Here is a 25,866-nt window from a genome sequence, read left to right on the forward strand (position 1 = left end):
TGTTTCAAACGAAACTCCGTGGCAACTATGCACCAAAGTTAGAGACAAAGAACCGAAACATTTTAAAAGTCAATTTGGACTTGCACACGCAAGTGGCGAGGCCAAACACCATTTTTTGAGCTTTTGGGGGATTGGGGCCATTGATTCTCAATTGGAAGTCTTGCGCTTGAGGTGCAAGAAGAACCACCGCAACACTTGGGTGAGTTATACAAGGGCAAGTGTGGAATACCCCAACTGGTGGTCTTGCCACTTGGGGGTTGTCTTTTTGATAGTGCTATTTATATTTCTTTAACTTTGAAGGTTTACATGTTAAGTAATTGATGGCCTGTCATAATAGAATTGTAGTAGGAAAACTCCCAATTTGTGCTTTGCAAAGCAACAAACATCTCTATACTTCATTGTAAACAAGAGCCCTGCTCACGCGAGATTGATGGAGGCTTGGGCAGTAAGGCCATGCAGAGCTGCTCCTTTATTTGATTGTGTTTTGTATTTGATCTTTTTGAAGATCCAAAAATTTGTTCCTCAGTCCTATAATTCTGTCATTAATCAATTTGGCAAAAAAAATTGGATGTGTTTCCTGTGCGCCAGATTGTATTATGAGATATACGATGTTTCAAGAATCTATTCTAAAAATCACTCTTTGTTCACTTCAAGGACAATATTATCCCCTGAGTTAAATAGTCATTGCATCTCAGCCAATGCCACCTGTTTGATGATTGGAAAAGTTTCTTAGCTGGGGGGTTTACTTGATGTCTCGAAGCATGCCTCAAGATAAAAACCTATCAACAGTCCTTTTGATGACATGAGGATATTGGGGAGTCGTCACTCGTTTCAAGAATCTACCCGGCTGTCGCACTTAAAAACCTTCTCACCACCAGGAGAACTTCCATGAGCCCTGCATTAGCTGTCTGCAGATAGATCCATAAATTTTATCTAGTAGCTCTCTGAGAAACACTCACAGGTAATTAAGGTGTTCACGCAATGAGCACGGAGCCACATATTTCTTAGAGGAAAACTGCAATGATAAAATGTAACAATTTTGAGATTCTTCTGTGTTTACTTATCAATTTTTTTGTTTCTAGGTGTGGATGCATCAGATATGGCAGTTATCATTGAGGGTGACTCCCTTTCTGTAGCGTTAGAGGAAAACAATAGAATGAACTTTCTAGAACTGTGTCAGGAGTGCAGAACAGTTGTGTGCTGCCGTGTTTCACCACTTCAAAAAGCATTGGTATTTAAAAAGTCTCATTCAAGGCTGCAATTTTTTACATAGAAGGTGTTTAGTAAAGTGTGTGAGGGAAGGTTTTGACATACTTCCTATGGTCGTGAGCTGATTTGCAACAATACGGTTATCTTCAGGTTACACAGCTGGTTAAAGAAAACAATCTTGCCGTGACACTTGCAATTGGAGATGGTGCAAATGATGTAGCGATGATCAGAGCTGCACACATTGGAATTGGCATCAGTGGGCGTGAGGGTATGGCTGCTGTTCTTGCCAGTGATTATGCAATTGGACAATTCCGTTTTCTGGCGAGGTTGCTTCTTATTCATGGGAGATGGTATTGCTTTTGCCTTTTGATCTTTCCTTCTTTGTACAATTTTTCTGTTACCATTCTTGAAGATGTTAGTTTCATCAGGCCTTCTATAACAATGTGACTGTGTATTCCTTTAAACTCCGAGGGAGCGCTTTCGCCATTTTGTAACCTGTCTTGAGAAAACACTACATTTCTGCTTCCGTGTCGATGAGATGTGTTTGCAGACATTAGAGCTGTTTTATGATTGTTTCTAGATCAATGGCCTCTTGGCCTCGTTTAGGTGTTGAGGTATGAGACACTTATTGGGCATTAGCTTCGTGGGTTTTCCCTTGCTTTGAGCATAATGAATTGATGTTAAGTATAAGGCTTTGCTAGTTTAGTATCCATCATTTTTCAGTAAAATTGCTTAAACTGATGCAATCTGACATGTACTTGCTTTTCCATGCTGTTCAGGTCATACAAGCGAAATAAATTGTTGGTCATGTATGCATTCTATAAGAACATTGTATGTGTGATGGGCCATTGCTATTTGGCCTTCTATTCAGGACTTTCTGCTCAATCTCTCTATCCAACTGCACTCATATCAACATACAACCTCTTTTGGACGTCTTTGCCTACTATGGTGCTCTCTACACTTGATCAAGATGTACATCAGCTCACTGCTGAAAGCAATCCTCAGTTGTATGCAGAAACTCAAGGCGAGAAAATACAAAGCTTCTTCAAAGAGGCAGGCTATTGGTTTTTGTCAGGCTTTTGGCATTCTGTAGTGGTGTTCTTCTTTCCGTTGGCTTCCATAGAGACAATGGGGTCAGTCTCTCTCTCTCTCTCTCTCTCTCTCTCTCTCTCTCTCTCTCTCTCTCTCTCTCTCTCTCTCTCTCTCTTTACACTAGATATTGTACACCCAGAAGAACAGACAGAGGAGCAGCCAACGGCAGTGGAGAGGCCTACCCGCACTACTGGCATTCTCATAGACCGAGCATTGGAGCTAGGGAGATCTAGACGACCCCGAGGGGGAAGAGGAGCTACACAGTTTCGAAGGAGGCTACGGCAAAGGATTCAAGCCATACTCTTTCGTCGTCCAGAGTGCAGATGAAGATGGATCTCTACTCCCCTCCCATATTGTCTTCACATTATACTGCTTAGTTTAGGATCCCGCAGTATTTATATTTTGTTATCCTAGTTTAATTTATTTTGTTAATCTGACTTTGTATCAGATACACCGCATTGTAACTTTCTGGTCTCATAGGTCACTTTGGCCTCTGAAAGATGGGCACTTCAACCAAAAGCCCATTTAGCAATTGTAAACCAAGAACCAGAGCCACCAACAGTGAAGATGACAGTGAGCAGCTAAGAGAAGCTCGGTGTCGAGCAAAGCCTGCCAACCGGTAAAATCTGGTAGCAAAAGGTCATGGAGGAACATAAGGGAGAGAGCAGTTGGGCACGAAGGTGAGGGTGAAGAGGCAACTGACATCACCAAGACACTTTAGCAGGATGGCACACAGTGCGTAACAAAGCAGTGCACCGGAGCAGATAAGGAGCTTTCATCTAGAGGAGCGAGCAGTCCACTTACAGAAGGTGTCTCTTGAAGATCATAACTGAAGAGGGAACTCCACGGAGACAGTGCAGGAGGCTTGAAAACTGCGTCCAAGTGAAAACCATCCAAAGAGTCATGGGAGAGCAGGAGAGAGAAAACAAACAAATAAACAAAAACAAAAGCAAAAGAAAGGAAAGAACAAGAACGATAAACTCGAAGGACATGCATCCTTACATACTTTTTTTTGCTTGTGTGTGTGTGCGGGTGAGTGCGTGTGTGTCCATCCTTGCTTTTTTTTTTTTATCCTTGCACACACACACACTTTCTTTTGTAAATCTGATTTGGTTAATTTACCTGTGGAAAAGCTCAAGGCGAGGAAAACCCACCAAAACGATCATATACAAAGGGAAGAACACTGAAGTTCTCTGCCATACAAAAGTGCTAAAAGCAAACATAGAAGAGCTGCAAGATTTCCAGGGATATGTCCCCAATGTCAAAGGCAAAATGTAACGATTGTCTCAGTGAAAACTTGAATGATGGAAAAGAATCTGCATCATGCTGGTGAAACATGCGGAGATTGTGGCGGTGCCACAAGGACCAAAGCGACCAAAATCTGACCCATGCGAAGAAAATTGCAAATTGCTGGAAGGAATTCGGGAGAATGCCAAAAAGCCAAAATCGTTTGTGGAAGACTGCTGAGGGAAATCGAAGGTGCATACAAGTAGAAACGCGGCGAAGGAAAGGCCTGGTGCAATGACACTCCCAAAGCAGATGTCGGACAGTCTCATCAGCAACAAAGCAACCGACACAACGAGAAGAGCCAATACGACCCGTCGCAAGGAATGTTTCAACTGGAAGAACACCCAACAAACAACGCCAAAGAAACAAACGCTCCTTAAGAGGCAAGTGAGACTTCCAAATTGCAGTAAGAGCCCGCTTCCACCATTGATCGGATTTGTGTAAATCCCAGAGCGCATTACAATGATCAGCCAACCAATAGTCCTGCATGAGAGAAGCATAGGTATGGCGAGCAGAAATCGCATCCAAAGAAGAGTCCCATAATTTTCAATCCTGCATACGGCATCCACTGGCCAGGGGCAGAATAGGGAGAAAAACATCCAGCATATGCCGAAGCAAGCTCCAAATCTGACAATAATGTAGGCCCAACCCAAAACGTGCTGCCGCTTGAGAAAAGGTAAGAAAATTCCCAGATGAATCCACCACATCATCCACCGTGCGGATGCTACGACCAGAGAGGAAGTAGGCTTGACGAGGCAACTGATCAACCAGGTTAAAAGAGAACGCCTTGCTCCAATGAATGCTTTCCAAACCCAACGAATTCCCATCTGCTTGCTACCTGCCATGCCAAGAGAGATGATGCGTAACAACTTTCCAAGCGGAGAGCAAGCCAGAGGTGATCAAGCAATTACTGACCATCTTGCCAAACATAGTCTCCCAAAGGGAAGTGTGCCAATGACCAAAGGCAGGAGTGACAACATGTTGACATATGTCAGCAACCATAACTGTCCATGGCTGAGACTGCAATGCAATAGTGGGCAATAACATAGCCTTCCTTGCCAATGCATCGCGGCGAAGGTCCAGAATATTCAGCCCGCCAAGACGCTTTGCTAACAAACGGAGACCTTTCTTATGAGACCTGGTGCACCACAAGTGAGATACAATAGTAGACATAAGCAATGAGAGGCGGGAGTGAGGCCAGTGCAGCAATGGCAAGTAAAACTGAACATAAGCCATCATGATACTTTGCACTATACGAAGTCGAACATGCAGCGGCCATGTAGACAATTTCCAATAGTGCAATTTGACATTCAATCGTTGCATGACCCAGTCGATTTGTTGCGTATTAGTAACCTGCCAACCGATAGGATATCCTAAATGCGTGACCACCACATGCGGATCAAGAATCTCGCCAGGCCACAAAAGATAATGCCAATCACAAACAACAAGAGACAAGAGTTTCGATTTCCAAAAGTTAACCCTAAGGCCTGCTGCCAAGCCAAATGTATCGAAGGATTGCATAATTTTGCACAATATCATCTTGTTTATTACGAGGCATGAACAACGAATCATCAGCATAGGCCTGACCTGCAAAGTCTTTCCCATTGGGTAACTCCAATCCATGAAGACAACCGAGCAAAGTCAAGTGATCCAAATACAATAAGAGAGGGTGAGTGACAATGGCATACAACAAGGCGCTAAGCGAGCAACACTGTCTGACAGAGCATCCAATAGGCCAAGGTTCTGTCAACTCTCCATCAAGGAGGCCTGAACATGTACTGCGGGCATACAAGAAGTAAACGACATTGACCATCTTTGGGCCAAAGCCAAGGGCCCACATGGTAGCAGAAATGAAATCCATTGAACCGTATCGAAAGCCTTTTCAATGTCTACCTGCATTATGAGAACATCCTGTTGGGTATATTTGGCATATTCCATTCCAATTAATACATTAGGCAGATTATCCAAAATCTGGCGATGAGGAATAAAGCCATATTGCGCGGAATGGATACCAGCCATAAGAGCTTCCTTTATACGATTCACAATGATCTTAGCCAAGATTTCACCAGCATAAGAGAAATTGGTTGCCGATGCGAGAACTGCTCACAAAGCGCTTGTTTAGGCAGCAACTTCAATAAACCCTCTTTCCAAGACAATGGCAAATCCTGTTTCACCCACGCAGCGTTCATCATTAAAAAGTAAAGGTTCTTTCAAAGGCTCCCAAAAAGAGAGAAAAAATTCCACAGTGAGCCCATCCCAACCAGGCAAACGCCATCTTCCGAGAGCAAGTAAAGCTAAGTGCAATTCATTCTCTGTAAAAGCCGCCTCCATGGCCAAGCATCCTGAAGCAAGATAATTGAATGCACCGTAGATAACAAAAGTTGTTGTGCATGAATAACTGTGGTGGATGCCACAGGGGGAGCGACAAAAACAGTCCTAAAATGGGACATCATGGCATCTGCAAGCTCACGCTTCGAAGTTGTCCAAGCTCTTGGTCGAAACATAACCCGCTTAATAGTTTGAGAGGCCCTCGAATGATGCAAGTGCTTAAAAAACTGCTTTGAGGCACATCCCTTGTCGCACGAGTTTGCCATTTCTCCAATTTTCGTTTGTCATTATGGAGCAGACACGCCCTGGCCTGACAAAGGGCCGTGGATTCAGTTTCCAACAACAGACGTGCGTCAACTAAGAGTTGGAGTTGTTGATACATATGCTTGGCATCCTCAACATCACCACGTAATTGAAACATGTAATGCTTTCCATAGTCATGAGTTACACTCTGCACACGCCCAACAAAGTGAACCCAGGCAACATCAAGATCAAGACGCATTTGAGCAACCAAAGGGGGAATAACCTCATAGATCATCTCACGAAATACCTCGTGAGAAAGATATGCAGCAAACGCTTCTTGGAAATAGGCTGATGATAATGTAGTTGCCCAAAGTGCAGCAGCATCACAATAGGAGCATGATCAGATAAAAGCAAAGAACGATCGATGCTCATTTCGCACACAAACTCGTCAAATTGTTGCATACCAAGGACATACCATCAATCTAATCTTGCACGATATGCAAAAAAAGCATTATGTTGAAATGTATACCCCGAAACATCAGGATGCAAGAGGTCCACAGGTCCAACATCCGTGTACATGCCACAAGATCCGCCCAAGCTTGCAATTCTATGCTTAACATGTGAGAATGTCCAGTGGTGTTATCAGATGAAGCTGGCGCATTGTTGAAATCACCACAAAGCAACGCATTGGAAAGCCATGGATAAGAAGATATCTCACGCCACAAAATAGCTCGTTGTCCCAAGGTCGTGTGCGCATAAACACCACCAAATTCATAAATCTGACCATTGATCGTGCATTGGACCACCATCCAACGACTCGCCGGATCATTATACGCCAGAACCGGCTGCAACTCATGCCTAACCATAATGAGAACACCTGAAAAGCCCAACGAACCAGCATATGCTATCCAGTATCCCGCAAAATACGAGCATTGCCCAGTATAATCATGTTGATTATGCTCTTGCAAAACCACAATGTCAGCCTTACATGTATGTACATAGTGCTAGGTTAGTATCCACTTGTCAGGGTTACATAACCCACATACATTATATGAAATGCATTTTACACAACTATGCATTTAAGAGGTATGTACAGGGGCAAAATAAGGATGGGACTAAGTTGACGTGCCCATAAGCACATCAGATCAACAGCCCGCGACTCAACCAGAGTATTTTGCATGCCTCTCTCAGGAGCAACTGAACTTTCAAATTCTTGAAAAGTCCTGTGAACCACAGCATCCCTATAAGAGTGCACCACCTTATTCCATGCATCTGCTGTCACGAGGACGTGGCAGTTATTAACCATGTCACAGAGATGTGGCAACTGCTAACCTTGGTTGTTGGTTTCTTTCCAATGGGGTTTATTTTATTTGTTTAAGACCCTCTTTTTGAAGTAGCAAACGGTCGGACATTGTATGGCCAATGTGAACGGTAGATTCACCCGCAGACGGGAAGTGGTCGGCACTGGAATTCGTATGGTAAGAGGATGTCTAGGCTCAGAGCAAGATCATATAGGTCCCCCCGTCGCACTTAGCAAGTTGGTGGATACTAGGAAGTGAACTCAATTAAGGCGTAAAGTCAAGGTGGGACTACCAACAAAAAGTATCCGACAGTTGGGCCACATTGCATTTTTGGATGCGGTCCCAATGAGGATAGATGGTCAGAAGACCAGTGAGAGCCCAACGGAAGCATCTCCTAAAATTTAGGGAACTGCTATTTTGGGCCGTGAAATGTGTTCGCGTCATTACCTCCGGTATAACTAGGGGAACATTTTACAACTCTGCCGTGAAGTCAACTGGGCAACCAGTCAGGATATTTTTAAGCGGCGAACCCGAAACGGGCAAATGCTTGTAAATGCGCCAAGTGTCGAATTTTCATGCACTTTCCTCTTGCAGAAAAATGGGCGCTGATTTTTAAGCTGGGAGAGGCCTCATTTGCAACCTGTCACAGGTTAAGAGCTATGGAGTGCTTCCTTTCCCTCTCATGTACAGTGTGGTGCTAGGAGTGATGCCCTGCACACTACACACTGCTCTCTCTCTCCCCTACGTGCAGTTATGTGATGCCCCACAAGAGGGCTACTCATTTGACTGATGTACAGTTGTGTGGGTTCATGCTTTTGTGCTGAGGCAAGAGCCTCCTTGAGCAAGAACAGGGGTAGCTAACTGCTGCTCCAAAGCAGGCACTGGTGAGGGTCATAACCTCACCGTACAGGTGCAAAATCAGCGCTGTGTGTGCGCTATAATTTCACTGTTTTTCAGCCGTACAGACGCCAGGATCATTGGGAATCGTGCCCCACTGGCAAAGGACAGTTAGGGGACTGTTTGGGGCTGAAAACAGGGCAAAAACCAGTAAATACAGCGTGCTGAATTTACTGTTTTTGGACAGGAATCAGAGGGTATACGCCAGTGTAAGCCAGTTCCAGCAGGGGAATTGGTTTCGCGCAAGTTTTGGGGTTGTTATGCTGCCGAAATTTGGCCAAATCAAATGGTATCTAGGTGGATACACGTAAAGGATTCCCAGGACCTTACCTTGTAATTTACCCTCCTAAAGAATAAAGAAATACCGAAAGGGGCGCCAATTACAGGTTGTCGGCGTCTGCTCGGAGCATTCTAGCTTCCGAGCCGTGTGTGTATTCAAGTGTTAACTCCCGTCGCAGGTTCTCTTTGCAAAGTGCTCTGTGTGTGTGTATAAAGTAAAGAATTTCGGGTGAAAGCCAACGCCTACCGCCCTACGGGCCGGTTTCATCTGCAAGAGTGCGATTATCGTTGCAAGGAAGGGGTTTTTGTCCTACAGATTTCACCTCCGAAGGTACATAATTACGAGAAGAAAGCTACGAGCGCATCTTAACAGTCTTCTTGGGGGTCACTTAGGGAGATCCTTTCGCGAGTCCACATTTTTCCCCTTGTTTTTGGTTTCCGAAGAATAAAGCAACTTTCCTTTACCCAGAGGATTTGTGGAAGCAGCAGATTTAACCTTGCCTTTCTCCAAAGGTACGACATTAGACAGTGCAGAAGCTACAACAGCAGCAGATCTGGGATTAGGGACTTCTCTCTCATTAGAGACCGCGAGCTGAGGGACAGCCCAAAGACGGGGTTGCAAAACAGGCTCGGAACATTCGGATTGCATATGTCCAAATTTCCCACAACGAAAGCATGAATTTGCAAATTTTCCCCATCTAAGCTTGAAAGGGCATTTCCCAATGAGTGGGTCCCCTGAATTGACAGTAATACCCTCAGGGGTGGGAACATCCGTGTCCCAAAGCACACAGAAGCGATTTTTATTAGCATCGAGTTTGGGAGGACAAATCACTTTTCCCAAACGAGAGGCGAGCATAGGAAGGAAGTGGCGCCAAGTGCGTGGAAAATCAAGGATTTCCACCCATACATGGCACTTATGATGGATTAGGCTTTGATAGTCCTTGGTAAGTGCCCACGACAATACATGTGTCATCTGAGTACCAAAAAACAGGGGAGACAACTCAAGTAACATGTTACGGGCATGAGTATCTGCTAGCAATACTTCATAGAATCCTCTGGTACCGAAGTAAATGCCTCGAACTGTCTGGCGTTTAAGCAAGAAGTCCACCCACTGACCCACGTCTTGCGCAGTGGGCATCTTGCCTGGGAAAAAACAGAATAACCGCATTCAAAGCATATTGTGCCATTGGGTCCATCAATTCCTGAACAAGAATGAGCACTTTAGTAGCAAGTTCGTGCCCCTACCAAGCATTCCGTGCACCTTCAAAATCTTCTAGCAGACATGCTCGGATTTCACCCATTTTGGAAGACTCAGGTGCCATCTGTTTTCTTTGTTTATATGCAGTAATAAAGGGTGCTCCAAAATCTGACATACACACACACATTCTCTCTCTCTCTCTCTCTCTCTCTCTCTCTCTCTCTCTCTCTCTTGGATTTTATGATTTTTTATTGGTTTAAACTCTGTACAGAAATGCACAGACTATGTACATTCAACCACAGAGGGCATTGTAGCGCGGATAATGTGTCGTGCTCTCTACAGTGTGGGTGCCCCTCAGTGCAATGTGCGTGACAATCTCACTCAAACAAATGGGAACTCTCTCAAACAAAAAGAAACACAAAAACAATGGATAACAACAGAGACACAACAGTGGACCAGAACATGTGGACTCGACTAGCTCAAAGAACCATGTACAGACTCTGGCGTGGCAGCACACTCAGCTCCAGCCCAGGACTCACAGGTACAAATGGGGTGTCGAAGCTCAGATGTGCAGGGACGGTGAAGCAGTGCTCTGTGTAAGACTCGCTACCCTCTCGACGATGCTGGACCAAAGGTGAAGAAAAATGATAAGATAACCGACCGCGCAAATATCCCGGGAAGTCGGTGCCTTTCTTCTGCTTTTTGCCGTGCTTTTTGTCTTTCTTTTGCACGTCGAAAAGCTGAGCAATCCGTGCATCAACCACGTTCTCGAGTTCCTTTTATGTATATTTCTTGGAGGCAGAAGGTTTCTTGAGAGCGGGTTTCGGGAGTGGTGTTGTGGTTCTCTGCCACTCCGTCTGTACCTCTTCCAAAGAGGTCTGGTTCATATATTTTGCCATCTTCGGGTCCTTGGCAAAATTGAGCATCATCTTTGTTGCATCGCCAATCAATTGATGACGCTCCATCTCTTGCTGCTCCGCCTGAGTAGGCCTAGGCGGGCCATACTCCGTACCGGAATCTTTGTTGTGATCCCTGCCCGCATCTCCAGATGCAGAGGGAGTCCATTGATCATTGCCTGAAGCCATAGGTGCCATGGAAAAAAAAAATGGGGTATCGGATTTCCCGTAAAAGAGAAATCGGCCGTGCTCTGATACCACTGTAACAGACTTGGACACTCCAAGTCCAGAAGCAACCGCGACAGCACCAAATAACCACTTCAAAACAAGTCACAGATCACAATAGATGTACACTTGGCCCGGCGGAGTTCCGTGCCTAGAGATATTGGCCCCAAAGACTGGCGCCCCTTTCGGTATTTCTTTTATATTAATCACATCAAAGTACAAGAGAGTGGCTAGGGTTTCACTCTCAGACTCTGCGTCCAGATGGCTTGAGAAGTGAAGCCCTCACCACTTATTTAAAGATACAAGGGATGCCCAAAAGCAGAGCCCCAAAAGCTTTTAAAATAAAAAGGATCAGTTCTCTCTCTCTCTTAGAGAGTCTTTTCTCTTTTTTTTTATAAAAAAAGCAAAATTCGCGTCGCTCATCATTTTTATTTATTTTTTTTTTTCAGCCTCCGCGATTTCCGGAAATTAGGGTTTTTGGCAGAAATTAGGGTTTGTAGGAATTTTAGGGTTTCTGGCAGAAATTAGGATTTTTGCTGGCCGCCACGTCATCACTTTGTGACATTTTTCCCATAGGTTTGTGTCATAAGAGAGGAACCGGTACCCATTGCTAGGATTACCCAACAATCTCTCCCTTACGATTAGTCATGGTACTTTCTAGTGATCCATCTAGGCTTCTCATAGTCCACTGGTACATTATGGCTAGCTCTCACCAGATTTAACACTTCATGTTTCTCAATTGTATACATTGTGGCAATTCTCGGTGGATTCATTAGCTCATGGGTCTCAAGGTGGCCATTTACGTCATCACCAAAGTTCTATTCTAGAGTAGTACATCATTTATTCATTCATTGGGAGTATGTCGTTCATTCGTTGTTGTCTTCTTCATCTTCATGTGTTGTTGCTTCATTTTCTTCCTTGTTGCTTGTTGATTCTTCATATATAGCTTGATCTTCGTTCACCTTAGGACTCGTATCATGAAAAACTAATGGGACATCTTACTAATATTTGGCAGTGTGTGGAATCCTCGTAATCATGCTCATTGTATAGCCAAGTGTTATCATGCCTTGATTCAATGCAAAAGTGGATGCAAGCTTGTACAAATGCGGAAAAAACTTTGTGCAAATGCATGGCTTAGTGCTACAAGGGCTCTTGGTAATCTTAGGATTAAATAACACATACATACTATTCATGCTTTGGAGAAAGGATCTTGGCGATATTTTTCTCTTTACAAACTCCCCCTTGAAGCTTGGCGAAGACTCTCCATTAACACAGCTACCTAATGACTCTCCCTTAGCACAGTTTCCTCCATCCCCGTACCCGCCCATTCTATCCTCTCCCACCATCGTCAGAGCACCAATAGAAAGAATCCTCTTAGTGTCTTCACCCTCTCCATTGTACATACCCAGTAGTGCTCTTGTTGCAGATTTCTACAGTACCACCACTCTCCGGGACGTTTAGTGGTCTTGTGCGGGCAACCTGTAGCTAGGCTACAGTGTCAAGACAGTTATAGTTGGTCGTGGGTTCACATTGGGTGGACTCTTGTCTAGATGGTTACACGCGGCAGGAGTGGTGGTCTAGAGGACATGGTGGCTAGTTCATACCCGCCACAGTTTGGAGATAGGTGTAGCTGGACTGTTAGGGATATCCGTTGGCTGCCCTTTATGGTTGTACATACGCTTAGTTTCTTTTAGTCATTGTATGTTTTAGACATCCTATCATTCTAAACTCTGGAGTTGTGAGTTCAATCCAGCACCACACATCTACACTCTCCCTCTACATTGGAGCGTCGACACCCCCATTGTACCTGTAAGTCCTGGGCTTGGAGCTAAGAGTGCTGCCAGCCAAAGTCTATATTGGGTCCATGAGTTAGTGGATTCCATCTAGTTATGAGTCTGTTGTTGTGTCTTTGAGTTGTTGTTCCATTGCTTTTGTGTGTTTTCTTCTTGTTGGAGTGAGGTTTTGTGCATATTGCAGTGAGTAGCACCCACAGTGGAGACCACAACACACTTTTCTTGCTACAAAATCCAAAGAGATGAGAGCTTAGTTACAGAGAGAGGTTGCTAATGGGGTGACCCCTCATAGACAGTCACGTATCATCTTCTGACGTCTTGTGCGAAGGAAGAAGGGAGCATTCATGGCCATGAGAGATACATATACTTGTTTTCATTGAATCAAGATTCGGCGGAGGCTTGGAGGATGTTTCAAGAGCGTTCCACACCTGTTGCTATTACCTCTTCAAAGACCTAGGGGATACACCATGCCACATGAGGCCCCTTTGCCCGATTCCCGCACAGCCATGCTTACCCACCTATACCTTCTTTACCACAGAAATCGTAAAGAACATCATTGACAAGCTAAGTACGAAGAAATCTGTTAGGTGCAACGCAAGGGTTTAAGGAATCCTCATACCCAACCACCTTTAAGGGCCCCCTTGCTGTGTTGCTAGAGGAAGTACTTGCTTTAGATTACTTGCACAAATGTTGATACATTGCTGAAATTTTGAATACTATATACTCTCATATCTCATAGTATACTGGACAATGACAAATGTGATGTAACTTTGTCTCTGGCTCTATATGACACAACTAGCATATCCTGGCTTCTATTGGTACTCTCCTAAATCTGCCAGTCTCAATCTCTAGCTGATGCGATGATTTGCGCATCTGACCAATAGCACATTGTATCCCATAGGATAAATGAGTGTCCATTTAGGCCTGTCTAATCACGTACCCATCCTCTATTAGTTGGAGGAGATGCTCTCAAAAGAAAGCCATCTTCCTGCCCAACTCTTGTACCAATTGTATCCATGTTGTGTCCCCTTGTAGCGCTAGCTGTCGGGATGACTCAAGGGCTAGCCGAGCATATCGGTCTATGGGGAGGTCACATAAATTATGCATGAAGGAAACTAATCTAGTAAGGGTCTCAACTACAAGAGGGGGGGGGGGGCAGCTAGCTTGGCTCAAATAATCTCATGTGGCATTGATGCCTTAGCCCGAATCAGCCGAGAGATCATAGAGACTAGAGGCCTCTCCATACATCTCCATCCATCAGTGCTACCAAATCTTCCATGGTGGTCCACTAAGGGTCCCCAAATCGGAACCCCATAAAGCATAGTTGAAGCCACGAGAGTGTCAAAAAGCCAGATCTTTCTTCGAGGTTCCTGAAACTAAACCTGCGAATACATCTTCTCCAATCCTCCCAAGGTTGCATAAGATCTTGTCAATCTAGTCATTGCTGCTCTCCTCAATGAAAACACCAATCCACTGAAGACTCCTGGCCATATGTAAAAGTGGATGCTGACTTCTTGACCCACTCTGGTGTGGTGTCAAACACCATAACCTTGGTTTTCCCTAGGTTAACAGACAATCCACCATTGTGGGCAAATGTGTACAAAGCATCTAAATGACGCTGCATCAATATTATGTAGGGTATCTACCCCTTAGGTGATGCATAATGAGATGTGCTAGGGGCAAAGTAGCATATTGCAATGTAGAGTGGACTCCCCCGTCTTAGCTCTCACTCTTACCCACATATATATGGGTTGCTCATCTCTTGGAACAGTACGAATGAGGGGTTGAATCTCCTCCCTAAATAGGACTGCCACACCTCTTGACCCCCGTCCTCTATGTGTTGATCTCACACCCTGCCTACTAGTAGTCTCCCAATGGTATCCCGTCACTCTAGGTAATGTGCCGCCCAGAGTCTGATGCGTTTCTGAGTAAAAAATAATATCACTTCCCTTAAAGCTATCCTCGAATGCGCCTACATCCAGCTTCATTGATCCATTACAGTCCCATTCTGCCATTTTAAGGTTGGTCTCATAGGTCTCGCACCGTCATGCGATATGTTTTTCCAACAACACTACTCTCCCTCCCTTATAGAAAGCAATTTTCCCTTTGTCCCTTGCCGCCTTGATCTCTGGCATTAGCTCTTGCATGTGTGCTACCTGTGTTAGAGTGAGGTCATTACCCAAAGTTTTCTTCAGTGTTGGTCTCTTCTTCAAGAATTCCTTCTTAGCTTTTAGCGTAGGGAAATGTATAATGAGTGCTCTTTCCTTGGGCCTTCCTTTCTCATCGCTTCCCTTCTTGCCAACTCTCCAAGCACTTGTGTGTGTGGGTTTAGAAATACCCATACGCTTCAAGAGCTCTCGCACCTCTTCTACTTTTCTAGTGTCTTTGAGACCTATAACACGCACATGAAGGGCTCTAGTCTAGTCTTTCTCTTTTGCTCCTCCTCAATTGTCATATTGATGATAGTGGATGTCGATGTGGCTTCAGGCATCTTATCTTTCTCTTTCTTTACGTCCTCGATCCACTTTTTAGCTTTATCAACCTTCTCTTGTGTTTTGAATAGGTGCTCCGCCCATGAAGAGGAGGTTCGTGCCTTCTGCTCTTCCTCTTCCCATAGAGTTTTCACTTGCTCCTTAATGCTTTCGAGCTCCTTTATCACTAAGGGTTGATTTTCTCCCTCCTTTACGGGGGTATTTTTTCAAGTTGCAAGGTCTCCCTTAAGTGCTTCAATCAATGCATCCTTTTCATTCATGCGTTCTTCCATTTGTTATTTTCGGGCCTTAAAAGCAGCAAGTGTATCCTCTAATCTTTTTTGCATCATACATTCCATTACATTCACTTCTGCCCTCACAATTGAAAATTTGGTTTGTAAACGGGTCCTTTCATTCAATAGCCTCGCTTGGGTCCATTTCATTAAGATGTTTTAGAATGCCAACATGACCTTTCACCTTGTTCTGACCATTTTTCTTGGTGTTTATTAATGCAGAGGAAATGGCATGCTGAATGGAATCTTCAATCTGGGTGTTGCAGCTTACACTCTGTGTGTAGTTATTGTCAACCTCAAAATTGTCTTTTGCACAAACAGTTTCACTGTTTTGTCTATTTTTGTTGTTTGGATTGTATCAGTTCTCTCTTATTTCATTTTCCTACCGGTAATCTCTCTCATGGGGCAGACCATTGGCTCCTTCAATGATCTTAGTGATGTGGGCTTCAAGCTATATTCATCTGCAAGTTTTTGGTTGCTGCTTCTTCTAGGTGTTTTTACTGCTTTTTTGCCAGACTGGACATTTTCTAAGCTCCTTCGACAGTGCACTCCAGAAGATTATCAGATTTGTCAGGAAATTGAGCATGGGTGGAGGGATGGGCTTTATTCAGAAAACTCTGGCTTTGTTGGGCCTCTAGTGAGAAGACCACCCGAAGGTAGCGAAGAGAGGAACTCTCAAGATAGTGCTATGTTGGAGTTGGTGTCATTTCCAACCAGGAAAGTGCGGCCATCGCAATCTGACTCAGAAGAGTTGCCTTCTCGAAGAAGGATGACATGGCGTGAAGTCCTCTCGGAGGTTGAACTCGAGTCCATCTCTCGGGCAGAGATGGAACAGGGGTGGGCAAGGCGTGTCAGCAATGGTTTTGAAGTAGTCACCAGGCACAGTGACGTGACTACAGTACCAAGGCCCCTTGAAGAAGGACCTCTACCTGTTCTTCGACTTCGGACAGCATAAATAGCATCCCATCCTGAATTAATTTTGGTCATGCTATTGCCAGGTTGAGTGCTTTGAATTCAGGTTTTCATATGCCAGAGAAGTAGGTGGCAGCTCTTTTGTAGAGAAAATTTTCTTCTGTACATTCATAGATTGTAGATTTTGGCAAAGGCTTATGGAAAGGTGTTATTTGTATTGGGTACATCGACTTCTGGCTCAGCATTAATGTCAATACAATGTCCAATTTTGGAAGACTTTCTCGAGGAATCGTACTACACACAGACGAGACATTCTTACAAAGCAACCTCCCAACATCAAGCGAGAATTACAGAAGATTATCAGGTGCGGCTGCTTAGTCTATCACAGACGAGTTGACAAATGGTAGAAAGTTACACCCCTCTTGTATTGGAAGAGAAAAACCAACAGAAAGTAGCTACTTCAGGTACAGTTTGTAAGTTGAATATATGTGCATTGTGTCTAACTTCTATCAGAGGTTCACAAATGGTCTTTCTTAAAAACTAAACAGAATCAAAAGCTTATGTAAGAAGACATATTATATGAATTGAGGTGATGTCATTTTGGCAATGTCACGAAACATTGCCAACACTTTGGAATATGTATTTAAGGGCAAGGAAACTAGGGTGTAATGTGAAGCTATATAAATCCTGTTTTGTCATGGTAGCCTATTGGCACAAAAAAAATAGTTAATGCTTCATCAAGAAAAGAGTAAAGTGCATGACAAGCAATTTTGAACCAGTATGCAATGTTACAGTGTTTATACTTTTCTAATGACTCCTGCTTGAAGAACAGAACAAGTGCACAAGTGCACCAATGCTCGAATAAAACCTAGGTTTGGTGCGCCACATTCCATGCCATCACAATATTGGAAAAATATTTGCTCACACGCAATGGGGATAGCTAACCATATGAGCTTGTTTTCCATGGTCTCATGAGTCTATGGCTCAAATTTCAGCCCATTTGGACATCAAAATTGCAAGATATAAGCTATGACTGAACATGTTTTCAAGTGCTTAATTTTGGGTTGGTGGATATGTTTTCTTTAATGTACTTGAATTGTTGGTACATTCAGTTGGTGAAAATCTTGGTAGTTCAAAAATCATGATTACTTAGCTCTTTGCAAGTTTTCATACCAATGATATTTGTAGACTCCCCATAACCAAAGCAACTCACCAACTCGCCCAACATTTGGTTTCTGGAGTTTTAGATTTTAATACCTTTACATTTCAGATTTGAAGGCAAAAAATTCTATAAGAAGCTAGAGAAATAATGTCAAAACCGCCGATACAAATTTTCAACATGTAGATGTTTTTAAGTTTTAGCCAAAACTTGTATTTGAGCGCTAATGGGCATGTGCATGCATCTCAAAGAGGTGTTTCTCTAAATTGAATGCTGAGTTCAGCTCTTCTTGGATGTATCAAGCATGGAGCTTTCCAATTCTACCATCATCTTGGAAAGAGGGGCCGATGAAATTCAAACATTCTGTGAGTTTTGCATGTTGTAGATCACTGCTAGAGATTGGCAGGCAGCATACTGAAGTAGTGCAAATATGCACTACTCATATAGTCCTCCCAGCATACTGAAGTAGTGCAAATATACACTACTCATATAGTCCTCCAAAATGTCCAAACATGTCAACATCCAATATGCATAAAATATTTACATGTAAATTGAGAGTGTGTAAACCTTGCTTTTATTAGCAAAGGACCTTTGAGTGCAAGATATTCTTAGTGAAATTGTGATGTTCATTAATCAATTAGGAAAGATGCTACTTGAAACTTCTAGGCCAAGTTCTAAGAAATCGACACCATGCATATCCATTGAGAAAGCTAGTGGTAGAATCTTAGATGTCTTGTAGCGTATAACAAGAAGAAATGATATTTCCTTAAGGATTAAAAGATTTACAGATAATATATGACACGCTCTTATGGTTGCAAGGGTAGTCTATATTGTTTTTATGTGATTGGTTTTCATGATGATATTGATGAGTAAATGAAATGTTCTTTGTTTTTTGATATTCTTTTTGCGATTGAAATCATCATAACATAGGTGAGTCCTACCTTGTCACTAAACATTTGGTGTGCCTCCTACGTGCTAAGTGTTGGTCATCATTAGGCTTATTTCCATGCTTGATGGATTATGGAGTGTAATTATGGTTCTTGCCAAGACACATAGCAACTATTGGCCACGTGTGTGTGTGTGTGTGTGTGTGTGTGTGTGTGTGTGTGTCCCCCCCCCCCCCCCCCCCCCCCCCCCCCCCATATGCTTTTACATATGGTCTTGGGGGGGGGGGGGGGGGGGGGGGGGGGGGGGGGGGGGGGGTGGTTTGTTTTACCCGGACCATATGTAAAAGCAAGGATGACGTAGCAGAGGTCTAGATGCTTAGTAGAGGAGGGCTTCAAGTATGTTGAGGGTGCTACATGCGGCATTCATAGTCGGGCAGCACTACACTACATGCAGTTTGGCTTACGACACTGGTGTCTACTGTTGACGGAGAGTGTAGAACTATTTTCCAAGTGGAATTTTCTCTCGACATCGTTTGAGAAAACGCTTTTAGGTGAGCCAAGGAAAGAAAGGAGTTGAGGACGTTTTATGTCATTCATGAAGAAAGGATGAAGGGATCCACCATAAAGCCATGCCTTCTCAAGATAAATCGCCTAATAGTGCCTATTTTCTTTACTTGGTTCACCTAATAGTGTTTTCCCAAACTTTGTCAGGAGAGAGAAGTAAAAATAATGATGGGCTCGGTTGCTTGCTAAGAATTTCTACCACCGCAAGTACTGTAAACGAATTCATCAAAGCTACTCTTTGTGTGCACGTGTGTGTGTGTGTGTGTGTGTGTGTGTGTGTGTGTGTGTGTGTGAGAGAGAGAGAGAGAGAGAGAGAGAGAGAGAGAGATGGGTACCACGCTATGTCCAACTTGATCCGATCGGCCATGGCCACGGCCACCTGGTCGTGCTCTTGTTGCTTTTGCTAGCTGAAGCGGGTCGATGTCTCGACGAAGGTGATGCATGCGGCAGAAGCTATACAAAGCATCCAGACCTCCTTTGCTACACCTTTCTCGTTTACATATCTAGTCCAGGTAACACCTCTCTCTCTCTCTCTCTCTCTCTCTCTCTCTCTCTGCCAAGAGGGATGTTGAAGATCTTGGTTGTAGGCTTGGTGAAGAGTTTGGTTACTCGGTTAGGTTTGAGGATTACACAGGGCATTGAAGGATTACACAGAGTTTGGCCAGGTTTGAGGATTTCCTTTTGGACCATTGAAGGACCTGCAAAGGAGGTGAAAAGATTTGAATCTTATTGTCCCTTGGATATGCTTGATGTTGAGACGTTTTCTAGGTACTCTTTTTATTGTAACATTCTCACTATTGCAAGAAGAACATTTCCTATCAAGACTATGAACGCAAAGCAACTAGAGCGCCACTATCTAGATGTTATAATTGTTATTGTTACGCACATAAATCTAACTAAGCCAAAAGGCTTTCACCTTTATAGCAGGACATGATGACATTGAAATTGATATAGTGTGCAGATAGTGTATGAGAGAATGAAGGGGTTTGGCCCTAATGTTCTAGAGCTGATTATACTCCCACTTTATAGTGCCCTTCCTAGTGAAATGCAGACAAGAATTTTTTACCAAGCACCACCACGAATAAGGAAAGTGGTGGTTGTAAGCAACTATACAAAGGCATCTTTAATGAATAGTGGAATCTACTACTTATTCGATCGAGGTTTTGCTAAGAAAAACATCTATAATCCCAAGATTGGGTTAGATTCATTGTCATCATGCCCATTTCTCAAGCTTTTTTAAAGCAAAGAGAAAGGGAGTCCTACCAAACCCCGAGCGAAAACGTCTGAGCAAACCAGAAACCGAGCAAGGTAATTTGTGAAAGCAAGGTAGTTTGCATGAACCGTAACTAAGCTCCCACTATTCATAATTTGTAAGGTGATATTCTTTATCTTCTTTCCAAACTGACCATAACTTCAAAATGATAGTGATGATCCTCTTATAGTGCTACTCGATTACCTCCACCCTGGTAAGCACGAAGTAGCATAAACCATTCGCTAGTGTTCACAAAAATTAGGGTTTAATATATTTGTAGCCAGGTAAAAATTGTGACTTTGTTGAATCTGTGACAAGAATCTGTGACAAACTTTGTTTACATAAGGAACACTTCAGAATCTGTGACTTTGCCGAATTTGTGACAAACGTTGTTTACATAAGATACACTTCAAAATTTTGCATATGATTGTTGGCAGTTCCTAAATTGCTACTCATTAGACGAAATTGCTAGATCTAGCACTCTATGTCGGTGTTGATTGCTAGAGAGAGAGAAACAAAAAGGGAAAATTCGCAAAGAACTTAGAAGAAAAAGAAGAGAATTTTTAACGTCACGGGAAATGTGTGTGTGTGTGTGTGTGTGTGTGTGTGTGTGTGTGTGTGTGTGTGTGTGTGTGTGTGTGTGAGAGAGAGAGAGAGAGAGAGAGAGAGAGAGGAAGGGAGTGTCAAAATGCAATCGTAAGAGGAGCGGTTTTCTTATAGAATAAGGGTCCTTGTTGTTGGCAAGCTCGTTAATCTTAACAACATAAGAAGAAAGATGGGGTGAAATCAATGGCATACTCATTCATAGTACGGTTGGCCCTGCTTCAGCATGACGCCTCATCCGGGGTAAGGACCCATTTTGAGGGTTTTCTCTTTATACTCTCAACCCTATTGTCCTCAAGCTTTTTTGCCGAGAGAGAGAGAGAGAGAGAGAGAGAGAGAGAGAGAGAGAGAGAGAGAGAGGAATTCCAACTTGAAGAGCTTGCCGTCGACAAGGACTAATATTTTACAACATAATGTCTTTTTTTTTATGCTCTCTCTCCCTCCCTCTCCCTCTCTCTCTCTCTCTAGCAGCGCACATGGAGTGTGCTGCTAGAGAGAGAAGAGAGTGAAATTAGAGCAAAAATGATGAGCTTGCCATAGAGTAGGCCAAATATTTCACGATGTAACGTCTGTTTTTTTTTATACTCTCTCTCTCTCTCTCTCTCTCTCCCCACAAAAAAACAACCTTTATTGTATTTTTAAAGGACAAAAATTAAAAAGTCTCGGCTACTTTGGAGGGTCACCTAACCTTGCACCGGAAAAAAATTCCAACTCATATGGCTCGAAGTTTATACTCCCTTTATTTATCTTTATCTACCCTTTTCTACTCGGCTAAAGCTTGAGGATTTTGATGGTAAAAAACCCTAAAATTTTCATTGAAAACCAAGAGATTTCCAATGCTCTCCTTTTTCACATTGGTTGCTAGAAAAGTCTTTCGTGAACACTGCTCTCTCTCTCTCTCTCTCTCTCTCTCTCTCTCTCTCTCATTCGTCGGTAGATAGATCTTTAAGGTCTCTTGGGATAGTTTCCTACGACATTAAACATTCTTCTCTCGTTTTGCGATATTGAAGTATCTCAATTCGTACACATTTATGTCCTTCTTAGAAGCGATGACTCGGAGCCAATCCTTCACATTGTGTCTTTTTAGCTTGTTAGATATTTAAAGGGAAAATTACCAAAATACCCCTCAAATTTCAAAAACTCCCAAAATACCCCTATTATTTTGTCATAAATTTCCAAAATGCCCTTCAAATTTTCCAAAAATCTCAAAATACCCCTGGTTGTGAAATTAAATTTCTCCAAAGATTAAAAAGATGCTAGATTGAGAATATGGGTTGATTATGTAGGCTTTAGAGATGAATTGCTTCATTATCTCTAGACATAATTGCCTTTTTTCGCAAGGTAATTTGTGACAAATTACCTACTAAGCATGCAAAAACGGATCTCAACTGTCAAAAAGGAATAAAGATTCAAAAATCTTGAACAATCCCACCAAAAATAGATACAAGGGTATTTTGAAAACAAAATTGCCCCTACAGCTCTTGTGGGCACGTCTCTCTCTCTCTCTCTCTCTCTCTCTCTCTCTCTCTCTCTCTCTCTCTCTCTCTCTGTGTGTGTGTGTGTGTGTGTGTGTGTGTGTGTGTGTGTGTGTGTGTGTGTGTGTGTGTGTGTGTGTGTGTTTGCGCACATGCACCCAAAAGCACGTGCCGATCGGTGAAGATTTCAAGCTACCCCACCACCAAATTGGACCTTAGCGTACCGCAGCAGGAACGTGGTTCTAGCGTAGGTATCGGAAAGCAATGCCTCTCCCCTAGCCGTTTGCAACGGTGTTCAAGCGGTGCCTTTCTATTTTTAGTGTTATTTGCATGTGCAAGCTACGGGCCTTTTATGTAACCTATCTCGCCATAGTGCTGCATAGACGGCCTCCTCGCCTAGCTGCAATGCATTGCAACACGACATGGGTAGGTTTATCTCGACTGCAATGGAGACCTACTGCGCCAAAGGCTGTGCCTCTCCATTCCCTTGCTCGGCACCGCGCAACAGTAGGAGAGCTCAACGGTGCTACATATATACACTAAGTTATTTTGTTCAATTACATTGATGCTCAGCAAAGTCCTACTGGAATGCAGATAAAACGCTACAAAAAACCCTAACAGCATGCTGATCTCGCAATAGGCTTGTAGGGATTGTGGCTGCACACTTCACCTGAATAAACTTTGTACCCCTCATGGTTGACAAAATTGCTACCGGAATTGGGCCGGCCGTGCTACATGTGGGCAGGCTGACGCCCGGTGGTGTCCGGGTGATGCTGCAGCAACCGGTTGCGCAAAGACGTCAATACGGCCGATGGAGATTCTGTCATACTTTGAACAGTCGGTAGCAGGAATGTGCACACACACACACACACACACACACACACACACAGAGAAAGAGTTCTCTGTGCGTGCTTCTTGAGTGAGATAGAGAGAGAGAGACAGAGAGACAGACAGAGACAAGCTGGCCAAGAAAACCTGGATCCTTCCCATGACTTTGACGTTCAAGCCATGAGCGCCAAAAAGCTCCCTTCGTCTTCCCCGCCGTCTTCACTATCCCCAAAGCTACCCTCATCAAATACGCCCGCCTCATCGCCCCCCATGAACAAAACTACAACCATGTCAATGACCTTGTCAAGGGCATCATCGAAGGCGAAACCCGCGTTCTCGCCTCTCTCCATGACCATGGAGGACATTTTCCAAGGCACCAAACAGTTCAAGCTCGCCATTTTCGAGAAAGTGCAGCTTGAGCTCAACAAATTTGGCCTCCTCATATACAACGTCAATGTCAAGCAGCTCGTCGATGTCCCGGCCACGAGTACTTGTCCTTCCTTGGCCAAAAGACGCGGCCACTAGCGCCAAGATCGCCATCGTTGATGCCAAGTATAAGGGTGATGTCGGCACCAAGGAGCGGCAAGGCCTCACACAACGTCAGAATGCCGCAAAAGCTGACACCGAGATCAAGGTATGTCGCTCGAGTAGGTCCAGATTGCAAAACAGAAGGAGCTTCTTGCTCAAGCAGAGACCAAGATCTTTGAGAAGACTAGGAAGGCTGAGATGACTCAAGAAGATGTAGAGCTAGCCAAGAAATCTGTGTTGTGGTCACAAGAGGTAGAACTTGCCAAAATACAAAGAAAAAATGTGGCCGCCATACGAGAAGCCGAGTTGAATATACCGGCATCTGTGGTTGTGTTGACCACTTTGATTCTTGTTGGGAATTAGGCTTGATTTTCCCATGTGTCTTGTTTGGGAGGAATATTGAAATACTGAAGTACCTTGGACAACACCCGGCACATGCCATGCCATATTTGTGGAGGGTGGATTGGCACTTGCCGCTACCACTGTAACCTTTTGTGCAGTCAATCCTCATGCGGCCTTTTCTATTGGGGAAGGACAAGTCTTTACATGGTGGATGTGTGGCATATACAAAGGACTGTTCCGGCAAGCCTTGCAAAAGAAATTACATCTGCAGAATTCTCCTTGTGATCTTTACTTAGTCCACTATTGTATGCATTATGCCAAGAGCATTGAGAGATGCAGGGTAGGCTTTCTAATGATATTTTTATGCCTATGACAATCATAAATCCACCTCCTTCACAGGAAATGCATATTCCTAAAGGCCCAAAGACTCTTTCAGCTAATGGTAATGATGAGAGTGTAAGTGTTGTACAAGTACAAGCTCCATGATTTATTCTTTATCTTCACCAACTATTTTGTAAGAAAAGTTGTCAAGCACTAGTAGGTGGAATTGCAAATGTTAAACCTCTATTGCCTTGGGAGGCTTGGCTATGTGGTTCCATTGTGTTCTTGAGAGGCTCCAAACACACGAACCTATACTAATGTGCAGAAGTGTTGGATTCTTTAGGGTAGAGAGAGAGAAAGAGAGAGAGAAGGCTCAATCTATGGAGGCTTTACCCACCTTGTGATGGTGGTGGTGGTGGTGGTAATGCTGGTCACCGATGGGTCTTGGATGGTGTTGGCTGCCGAGGCTGCTTGCCCCAACACTCAGGCACTCTACAACCAATGTAGCAAGTACATGCTAGACTACAGCCAATGTAGCGAGTATGTGCTAGGCTTCAACCCCCCACCCCTACTGCTAACAATGGATGTTGCAACCTCCTCAAATCATCTAGCTCTAGTGCCTTTGCAGTTCTATTCTTGACAGCTTCAAAAACGTCATCAACCAATACGGTATTCCAACATCAAATCCGTCTACAAGATTTCAGGTTCCTTCTGCGTTCAAGTTAAGGTGTAATAGTTATCATGGCCCATATGTTCGCCCTTAATACCAATATGCCCATCTTGGCCAATATAATATGTTGTTTATCTATTTCACTCAAAAATAGAATGACATGCTATAAAGCTTCCAACTTGTATGGCATGCATCATCACAAATACCTTTTCATTATGATGAGAATGCCATTTTGTGAATAGTATACATAACCTCTTTACCACACAAAGAGAGAGAGAGAGAGAGAGAGAGAGAGAGAGAGAGAGAGAGAGAGATCATTAAGAAAAGGATGATGGAGGATTGTATCAATGTCTCTAATGGAAAGTTCAGGGAGAGATGTCTGCAGTTTATGGCACAATTATGACATAATTGAGACCAAGATGACATGATGTAATACAATGTACACAATTTTCACACACACACACACACACACACACAGAGCGACCAATAAGGGAGCCGTTTGAGCAATGCAAAACACACCTCCAATCATAGTGTAGTATTACAAAAGAAGCTGCCATAAGGTTTCCTCTACGACATGGGCATACAATATGTCTAGTGACACTTGCTAACAAAAAGTGTTATGAAATGTGTTGTTTGGTTGTTAGTGCCTTATTGGTTGTCCCAAATTTGAAACAAGTGAACAATGTGCAAAGATATGTGCAAGAACTAACACTTCCACATGGTCTAAGCTCTCATATGAATATGGCTATGATCGTACTGGAAAGAGCACATTGGCATTGAGCTAAAGAGGAATGTACTTCTCCTCCTAAATCA

General features: G+C 43.5%; 1 protein-coding gene and 1 pseudogene across 5 annotated transcripts in view; both read left to right on the top strand.

The window, feature by feature from the left end:
• Window positions 1–16,931, top strand: part of LOC147437829 (uncharacterized) — a 226,120-nt gene extending 209,189 nt beyond the window's left edge. For all 5 annotated transcript variants that reach the window (XM_086487273.1, XM_086487274.1, XM_086487275.1 and 2 more), the window contains 4 exons: window positions 1,083–1,231; window positions 1,360–1,559; window positions 1,989–2,342; window positions 15,735–16,931. In XM_086487273.1, coding sequence (XP_086343399.1) covers window positions 1,083–1,231; window positions 1,360–1,559; window positions 1,989–2,342; window positions 15,735–16,467 — 1,436 coding nt within the window. In that variant the 3' untranslated portion in view covers window positions 16,468–16,931. The remainder of the gene's footprint in view (window positions 1–1,082; window positions 1,232–1,359; window positions 1,560–1,988; window positions 2,343–15,734) is intronic.
• A 6,715-nt stretch (window positions 16,932–23,646) lies between these two features.
• Window positions 23,647–24,548, top strand: LOC147437831 (cell number regulator 6 pseudogene; annotated as a pseudogene).
• Window positions 24,549–25,866: the final 1,318 nt, after the last annotated feature.

This window comes from Adiantum capillus-veneris, chromosome 17 (genome assembly GCF_014529385.1).
Source record: "Adiantum capillus-veneris isolate H3 chromosome 17, ASM1452938v2, whole genome shotgun sequence".
In the NCBI taxonomy this organism is placed as follows: Eukaryota; Viridiplantae; Streptophyta; class Polypodiopsida; order Polypodiales; family Pteridaceae; genus Adiantum; species Adiantum capillus-veneris.